Below are 9,565 nucleotides of genomic sequence, written 5' to 3'. Positions count from 1 at the left end.
TTTTTTGCCCAAATTGAGAAAAAAAAAACAAATTTGGTATACCACTCATCGATCATTGTTAACTTTATAATTTTTTTTTATGAAGGTATATTATCGATCATTATTTATTTCCTACTTTAGAATAGCTCAATAAAAAATAAATTTATTTAGTTATGATTTAAATATGAAACCAACATGGAATAGATTTTCTCACATCAATTAAGATTCACCCACATCTCATTGCACACTCCACTTTTCATCTTTATCATTGGCTTGGGAGGGATTATACTCCAAGAGAGGATTCGAGGGTAGAGTAGGCAGAGGTCATCACCTTTAATGATGTCGAGATTCATAATAAACGGAGTAATATAATAAATAATGTCATTTTGCACATGTATGTGAGTTACATGCATATCATCGATTGTTGGCATGCATGTATTCGAGTTGATGCATGTAATCTTGCATACTCACATACAAAAATACGTTGATGAAAATAAGTTGAAATGGGTGAACTACTTATCGTATTACGATCCGAAATCTTCATGTAGTTGTACTCACATGAAAGGTCCCAATTTAAATTGAGAACGAGAAGGAGAAGGAAAGAAAGAGAGAGAGGAAACGCTTCGGCTGTGGAGAAAGGAAGGAAAGAATAGAAAGAAAAAGAAAAATAAAAATAAAAGGGAAGAAAATAAAAGGAAAACTAAGAGGAAAACTATGGATGACTTGATTTGATACCGAATGAATTTAGATCGAGTTCACGAAAATTATATTAGATATGATTTTAAAATCTCTTATGTTCTTATTAATTAGATTTATATTTTGGATTATAGATTAATAAATCCTGATATTTTTAGTTAATTTAATATTTATATTGTGAAAGAAATAAAACATAAAAAAATAATGATATTGGAAGAATATGAAAAATAAAGATGTTTCGAGGCTAAAATTAGGGTGAGTATCCAATGACTCAATTCAGTCTGTTTTTAAAAATATTAATATATGTGTTTGATATTTATAAATATATATAAGTTACATAATTTGAAAGTTATTTTATTATTTGAAAGTATTAAAAAGATTTAAATATTGATGGTTTGAAAGAGCATATGGTTTGAACTATGGTTTATTGTTTTATAAGTATTTTTAAGTGATCTTATCAAAATTTATATAAAAATATTAATCTAATATTATTGTTGAAAAGGATTAGAAAATTAATATATAACTGCATTTATCTTGAAAAGATATGAAAAATAATTTGCTTCAACTCTAAGTTTTGTAAGAAAATAATTGATGTATAATTTTTTGTGACATGATAGTTGTCTGGTCAATAGAACTATAATATGGACCTTACGAATAGGGTTAAACATTAGTATTTATTCATAAACTAATTTCTTCATGCCTAGACATAGAAAGATATGTGTTATCTATAGTATAAGATTTAAACATAATTCTGAAACTTATCATTAGAATATAATGTGGTCGTAGTCATTAATATCATTACGACAAGTAAATATCATAACTATATTTATCGTTAGAAGTGTTAGTTATATTTATGCTTATTTGTGAAAAGTTAATAATAGTCTTTTCACTACAATGTTATATTTTTGCTCTTATTATGAAAATATATTTAAAAGCATCGTGCTTTTAAAAATATTAGTAGCGAGTTACGATTTGAAATATACATGAAATTAATGTTTTATAAACTAAGCATAATGAAAGATTTGGTATTTAAATATTTTATGTTAAAAAATCATGATTTTGAAATACATGTAAAGTTTAGGTTTCTGTATGAGCATAAAGAAAATATTTGCATATTTAGAAAGCATGTTTTGAATGTATAAAGATTTTATGTATTAAAAAATTATTTATGATAAATCTTATGTGAGTCACGGTGTTTTTTTTATTTGTGATATGATTATCTTTAAATTTTTTAGAGTTTCATAATGAAAACATGATGGATCGATTATAGACTAAACTATATAATCAGTCTATTGAATAATTACGAATATCTTGTGCTTCAATTGATTATTGTTTGAATTGTATCAATATGTCCCATAAGTTAGTTAATTAATTATGATTGAAACATATAATAATTAAACTGTGAAATTTATTTTATTTTGATTTTGATCTTACATTCAAACAAATAAGATTATGACTTTGTATTGTCCCTGACTTTCCATTGAACTGAGGTGTTACAAAAGGAGTTTTCAGAACTATCATGATTTGACTAACATCCACTAGATTGACTTCTCCATATTATTCATGATTTATTATGATAACCAGATATGAATTCTTTTGGAATGATAATGTTATATAAAAAACTAATGATATACTAATAAATATTGTTCTCAACGAAAAGAATATCCACATCCACATCCACATGATGAACAAATAGTGAGCCTTGATGACATATCTCCATTTGGTAGATAAGAACATCACTTCATTCATTGTAAAGAGTATAAAATTGATTCTCTCCCTATCAAAGAACTTATCATATAAAATAATATATCATTGGTTGTGGAACCATTAATTTGAGTTAAGCAATTTAGATCAATTGAGCATCGAGAAAGATCGAATAAGACGGCATTAGACATTGCGAATTGATCGAGCACCGACACCCATTGCGTGCCTTAAGCATGACTAAAACTTCCTATTCTCCCATGTTGTATGGACTCTTTCTTATACCACGCATGCCAATAGGTTTCTATCACACAAACAATATCAGTATTTCACTTTTCAAAAAATACGATCCGATGGTATGTGTTTGTAGAAATATATAACTATTCCTTTTTTCAAAAAATATTTTTCATGTCTAATGATATTATTGAAAATATTCATCTTGATGGGAATAAAAAAAGGTGGATTAAGAAAATAGTTCCGGATAGAAAAGGTCGAAAGATATAAAATGAGCTTCGCCTATAATTGAATAACCTTAACCTTTTGAAATTCCAGTGATATCCAGTCTTATTTAAGTTAGTCTTATGTGTACGACGGATCACAATAAAATAATTACTAATCAAATGGATTTATTTTTTTTCCTTTTCCTTAATATGCAAGTGTTCCTAATCTTTGGCACATACGCCACGCATGCCTACTTTGGGAGGAGAAGATGCCAAAGCATACACAAACACACGCTCGTGCAGACTCATCTATATGATGCATGAGTGCTTCCTGGTTTCTACCAACTTGCATGAGATGAAGAAGACGAAGAAGCCGAGAATGGCTGCCACGGCCAACTCGTTGAAGATAAGAAGGCGACGACTCTGCCACAGCCAGTGCAGCAGATGTAGTCTTCCTGATGACCTGTTGGTTCAGATACTCTCCCGGCTACCCGTGAAGTCCACCCTCCGGTTCCGCTGCGTTTCCAAAGAGTGGCTTGCCCTCCTCTCGGATCGCGGCACTTACTCCGTCAGATACCTATGTCCGACCATATGCGGCTTCTTCTATCGACGACCCCACCTTGCAGGGTCTTGGCAGTACGCGCCGATCCACCCTTATAAGGATCACCACTTGGATCTCAACAATCTCACCTCTCATCTACCTGACCATCGCAACCTGAATCTATTGGATATCTGCAATGGTTTGCTTCTCCTCGGCTGCAGAGAAAACAAGAGCTATAAGTCGATGATTATTTGCAACCCGTTCCGGAAGGACGAGACAAATTGGGTGACCATCCATATCAATGGCGCACTCAAACGACTATCCCCAGTACGTCATTTTGTCTCAGCGAAGTTGATGACCCATCGAGTCTCCCCTCATTTCAAGTGCGCCCTCCTCTTTGGGGACTACCATTTTAATGAATGGGGTATTTTGGTGTTTTGAGATTTGATTATCCATTAAATAAAATATTTATTTTGACTCAAATATAATAATTTGAACATCAGTTTTTCTCTTTTTAAATGTTGCATTTAAAAAAAAACTATCATATGGTATGTTTTAGGAGAATTATGTAGCTACTCTATTTTCTAACAAAATATTTATCATATCTATTGATATTATATATGTGATATGAAAAGAGGTGGATGAAAAAAAAAAGATTATTGATAGAAAAAGTCTGGATGACATATAATGGACTTGACCTATAATTAAATTATCTTAACCTTTAAAATTTATCTGTAATAACATTGAAAAAGTCTGATTTATACCGGTCTTGATCAATCCTAGGACTAATTACATATTACCTATTATATTCGGATCTTACTAGTATTATGATTTCTATACTTAAAAATTTTATATTCAGATCTTCTAAAAAGTTTATATTTCTATACTTAAGAAATAATCTTATTTGTCCTAGCGTCATAAGCTACATTAATGAAAAATATAATAAAAATATGTGATACCACATATTGGATCAATACGAAAAGGATGAACAAAAAAGATAATTTTAATATTTTTTATTTTTAACATGTGGAATATTAAAATTATTTTTTTCTCATTATTTTCACATCAAACCAGAATGTACTGTTATGAAGCTTACGACAATAGGATATATTAGGTTATTTATTTTATTTTTAGAACTATAGAGATTTTAATATAATTTTTTAAATATAAATATTATGATACTAATATGGTCTAAATATAATCTATAATTAATCCTCAATCTTACGTTTACTATGAACAACAATTAGTTACTAATCATATGGGTTTAATTTTTCCCTTAATACGAAGTGTTCCTAATCTTTTAACACATACGTCACATGTCTGTTTTGAGGGAATCATCTATATAATACATGCATGCTTCGTGGTTTGTACCAACATGCATGAGATGGAGAAGAAGATGAAGAAGAAGAGAATGGCTGCCAGGACCACCTCGTTGAAGATAGGAAAGAGGCAACTCTGCCACGGCAAGTGTAGCAGATATAGTCTTCCTGATGACCTGCTGGTTCAGATACTCTCCCGACTACCCGTGAAGTCCACCCTCCGGTTCCGCTGCGTTTCCAAAGAGTGGCTTGCCCTCCTCTCCGATCGCGGCCCGTACTCCATCAGATACCTATGTCCGACCATGTGCGGCTTCTTCTATCGACGAAGCCACCTCGCAGGGTCCTGGCAGTACGCGGCCATCCACCCTTTTAAAGATCACCGCTTCGATCTCCACAAGCTCATCTCTCATCTACCTGACCATCGCAACTTGAATCTATTGGATAGCTGCCACGGTTTGCTTCTCCTCGGTTGCAGGGAAGACAGGAGTTATAAGTCGATGATCGTTTGCAACCCGTTCCGGAATGACGAGATCAACTGGGTGACCATCCATATGAATACAGCGGTCAAACAACTACCCTTGCAACGTAAATTTATCTCAGCGAAGTTGGTCTCCCATCGAGCCTCCCGTAGCTTCAAGTGCCTCCTCTTCTTCGAGGATTACCGGTTGAATGAATTGGATGCCGAGTCGAATTTCTGGTGTACGGTGTTGTACAGTAACAGGGGTCAGTCCCACCACATTTATCAGATACCCCGGCACGTACCACCACCTTTTGATCTTTACGACATTGCTTTTGACAATAATTACCTAAAAGGGTGCATCATCCAAGAGGACAAGAAAGATCATTTGATTAGTTCAGCACTGAATGAAAGAAGGAACGGACGGGTTCGGAGTCTCGTGGGAGTATCTCGTGGGCTCGCTCACTTTGCTTTTTGCGATGAGCATGAGCTGCACATCTGGATCCTCGAGAGAGAGGATGGTAAAAGAGTGTGGAAGCCGAAGCATAATTGCAGTTGCCAACCTCTGATCAAACAGCACAAGGAATCACACCGACATCATAAGCATGAGGGCAACGAAAGGGTCTATTCCATCTTGCCGCTCGGATTCCACCCCGACCTCGACATCATCTTTCTACAGATTGAGTGGAGGATATACTCTCTCCATCTTGGCAGCGGTTCCATGGACGAGGTGGCTGGTGAAAGAGGTGCAAATCCCGAAAGCGAAATGTTTTTGTTCCATCCCTTCACCATGGATCCTTCAACAAGCTTAGGGGAGAGAAGAGAATACCACATGGGACTCATCCCTGTAATGGATCCCTAAGCAATCCAAGGGGCCCCATTATCAACTATAATTATTTTCATGTTTTTTTTTCATTTATTTTATTTTTAAACTTTGATTTTATCGAATATATTTTTTTTCCCTAATTTGAAAAAAAAAAAATTTGGTGTACCACTCATCGATCATTGTTAACTTTATAAATTTTTTTTTTATGAAGGTATATTATCGATCATTATTTATTTCCTACTTTAGAATAGACTAATAAAAAAATTTATTTAGTTGTAATTTAAATATGAAACCAACATGAAATACATTTTCTCACATCAATTAAGATTCACCCACATCTCATCTATACACTGCACTTTGTATTCTAGCTTGAGAAGGAATAGACTCGGGAGGATTGCCAGGGTAGCCTAGGCAGAGGTCATTATCACCTTTAATGACGTCGATTATGATATTAAAATTTAAAGTTAGAAATAGGATGTTTTATGTATAAATCAATATCAAAAAAAATTTATGATTGAAAGTTTATCATTATTTTATCAAAAATTTTACATTGCATGAGTTAAAAATTGTGTATATCTATTCTTATTTGTTTATTCAATTCTTATGTCAAAAAATAAAAGAGAGATGACTGACATGGTTGGGTCTGATGTGACTTGTGGCCTGACATGTATATTAAACATGAAATAGGATGTTTAATATATTAATCAATATTAATTTTTTTATGGTTGAAAGTTTATTATTATTTTATCAAAAATTTATATTGCATGACTTAAAAATTATGTATATCTATTCTTATTTTTTATTTAATTCTCATGTAAAAAAAAAAAGAGAGAGAGATGACTGACATGGTTGAGTCTAATGCGACTAGATATGATCCAACGTAGTTTACATATGGCCTTATCTAACTGAGCCAAGTTAATCCAGTTTAATGCTGGTACTTTCATGTTAATCCTGAAAAGTTTAGCATAGATGATCCAATTCACGAGTTAAGAAAGGGTCCAATAGATGTTTTAAGGGGTTTTATGTATTTTGCCATAGCTTTTATGTAGTTACTTGAAATTTTGATTTATTTGAGTTTAGCCAATTATTTGAAATGAAATTGATGTTATAATAAAATGATGCAATATAATAAATAATGTTATTAATGTCATTTTACATATATCATGTCATGTATGTGTGTTACATGCATATCATCGATTGTTAACATGCATCTATTCTAGTTGATGCATGAAATCTTGCATACACAAGACAAAAACACAATTGATGGAAATAAGTTGAAATGGGTGAACTACTTATCTTAGTCCGATCCGAAATCTTCATGTGGTGGTACTCACATGAAAGGTGTAATACTCCAAATTTAAAATGAGAATCTATTTCTAAATAAAAGAATTGCGGGGACTAAATTGTAAAGAGGTCAAAAAATATATGATTTTACATACCACTTCCTCCATTCTCGTAATCGTCTGTCTCGCGAGAGGCTCCATACATAAGAAGAAGAAGGAGAGAGAGAGAGAGAAGGAAAGAAAGAGAAAAGGGAAGAAAACAAAAGGAAAAATAAGAGGAAAACTATAGATGACTCGATTTGATACCAAATGAATTTAGATCATGTTTATGAAAATTATATTAGGTATGATTTTGAAATCTCTTATACTCTTATTAATTGGATTTATGTTTTGAATTATGGATTGATACATTATGATGTTTTTAGTTAAGTTAATATGTATATTGTGAAAGAAAAAAAATAAAAAACAACAATAATGGAAGAACAAGAAAACTAGAGATCATAATTATATGTTTGTATCGAAGATATACAATTATGGTTATCCAATGACTCTGTTTAGTCAGTTTTTAAAAGTATTAATGTATGTGTTTGATATTTGTAAATATATAATTTACATACTTTAACAATTATTTTATTATTTAAAAGTATTAAAAGTTTTAAATATTGATGGTTTGGACAAGCATGTGGTTTGAACTATGGTTTCCTGTTTTATAATTATTTTTAAGTGTTTTTATCAGAATTTATACGAAAATATATTATATTTGAAAATAATTAGAAAAATAATATATGATTGCATTCGTTTTGAAAAGATATGCAAAATTAATTTGTTTAAATTCTAAATTTTGTAAGAAACTAATTGATATATAATTTTTGATAGTTGTATGGTTAGTGTAACTATGATATAGATGAGGTTATTGTTAGGATCATAAACAAACTAAGAGGGGATGAATTAATATTTTCGAATTAATATTTTAATTTTTAAAAATTTCTTAGTAAGGAAAAGTATAAAGAAAAATGCAAACCAAATTTATAATGGTTCAATTGTCCCGACCTATATCCATTCCTGATTCCTCTTCCTTCGAGGTCATTAGTTTTCATTATCAATCTATGAAGATCAACTATTCATATTACAACTCTTTCTCTTTTTCATAGGTTTACGAGAGAACCCTTATACCTTTCTTTTATAAAATACCTCACACATATAACCTTTAAACTGAAAGAGAAAAAGACTCAATATTTTTTAAGAGTTTATAATACTTTAAAATCAAAGCTTTTCATTCTTTTTCAAGCAAGCATGAGTGGGTATTTTTAGGCCTCAAATGACTTAAAAAATGAAGCCAAAAAATTTAAATCCTCGGGTTTTTGAGATACTTGTGGTATCATCGCTTGCATTGGACGGTACCACCACCTGACGCTTGGGAGACTGTATTCTAGTAGTATCACTACTAATTTGTGCAGTACTACCCCTTACCTTAGCGATACCATCGTCGAGTTTCTAAAAAATGTACAATCCATACTTTTCAGCTCACAAGCGGTACCATCACTTGGCCCAGCCTTAGATCACTGAATTGATCTTCTAACAAGCTCAATTCAATCCTGATTAAGGCCCAATAGGCTCTTAATTAAGTTATCATTGTTACACCCAAAACCAACTCAATAGATTCTAAACTACTTTAATTAAGACACAATAATTACAATCTTGAAGCATATGTTGTTTAGCATGTCATTAGCTCATCCGACACTTCGTCTGAACATCCAACGCATCATCTTTTCCTTTAGCGTATTGTCCGATCCATCGGCATGTCGACCTCACATAACATCCGATCTTCTTGGCGCAATGTCCGATCATTCTGGCTCGTTGCCCGATCTCTAATATGATGTTCTCCGACCCAACATTTGATTACCTTTCCATGATCGAAGTTTATCCTACGTTACTTTTCTCAAACGCTCTTTAATTCATAAACTTATCAATTGATTTCATCATCAAAATCCGGGATTCAATAATTTTCTCATTTTTTTATGATGATAATCAATTGATGACGAAGTTTTAACTAAACTCCCCTTGTCTATATACTATTTTGAAATATAACAAACTTGAATTCAAAAAAAAAAAAAACCTTTCGATATTAGTCTTTGAATTTAAGTAAAAATAATTTTAATCATAATATATATATATATATATATTTTTTGCAAACATCATAAACACATCATTGTTAAAATATCAATGCATGTTGTCCAATAACAGGGGTCAGACCCACTACATTTATCATCTTCCCAACATGTATCAACACCGTTTGATCTTTATAACGTTGCTTGTTGACAAT

At 31.9% G+C, this 9,565-nt stretch overlaps 2 protein-coding genes across 2 annotated transcripts; both read left to right on the top strand.

Moving 5' to 3' along the window:
* Nucleotides 1-3,195: 3,195 nt before the first annotated feature.
* Nucleotides 3,196-3,798, top strand: LOC135618067 (F-box protein At3g49450-like). Its single transcript, XM_065118969.1, has one exon. It carries the CDS (start codon nucleotides 3,196-3,198, stop codon nucleotides 3,796-3,798), a length of 603 nt encoding a protein of 200 aa, XP_064975041.1.
* Nucleotides 3,799-4,741: 943 nt separating this feature from the next.
* Nucleotides 4,742-5,995, top strand: LOC135618066 (putative F-box only protein 9). Its single transcript, XM_065118968.1, has one exon. The coding sequence runs from the start codon at nucleotides 4,742-4,744 to the stop codon at nucleotides 5,993-5,995; it is 1,254 nt and encodes a 417-aa protein (XP_064975040.1).
* The last annotated feature ends 3,570 nt before the right edge of the window (nucleotides 5,996-9,565 follow it).

Source organism: Musa acuminata, chromosome BXJ2-7 (genome assembly GCF_036884655.1).
Source record: "Musa acuminata AAA Group cultivar baxijiao chromosome BXJ2-7, Cavendish_Baxijiao_AAA, whole genome shotgun sequence".
NCBI classification, from domain to species: domain Eukaryota; kingdom Viridiplantae; phylum Streptophyta; class Magnoliopsida; order Zingiberales; family Musaceae; genus Musa; species Musa acuminata.
The sequence above is the reverse complement of the archived record's forward strand: the minus strand, read 5'-3'. Positions and strand labels throughout refer to the sequence as shown.

Coding starts and splice junctions, on each gene's coding strand:
- LOC135618067 (XM_065118969.1), top strand. CDS start 3,196: ATGGCTGCCACGGCCAACTCGTTGAAGATAAGAAGGCGACGACTCTGC.
- LOC135618066 (XM_065118968.1), top strand. CDS start 4,742: ATGGAGAAGAAGATGAAGAAGAAGAGAATGGCTGCCAGGACCACCTCG.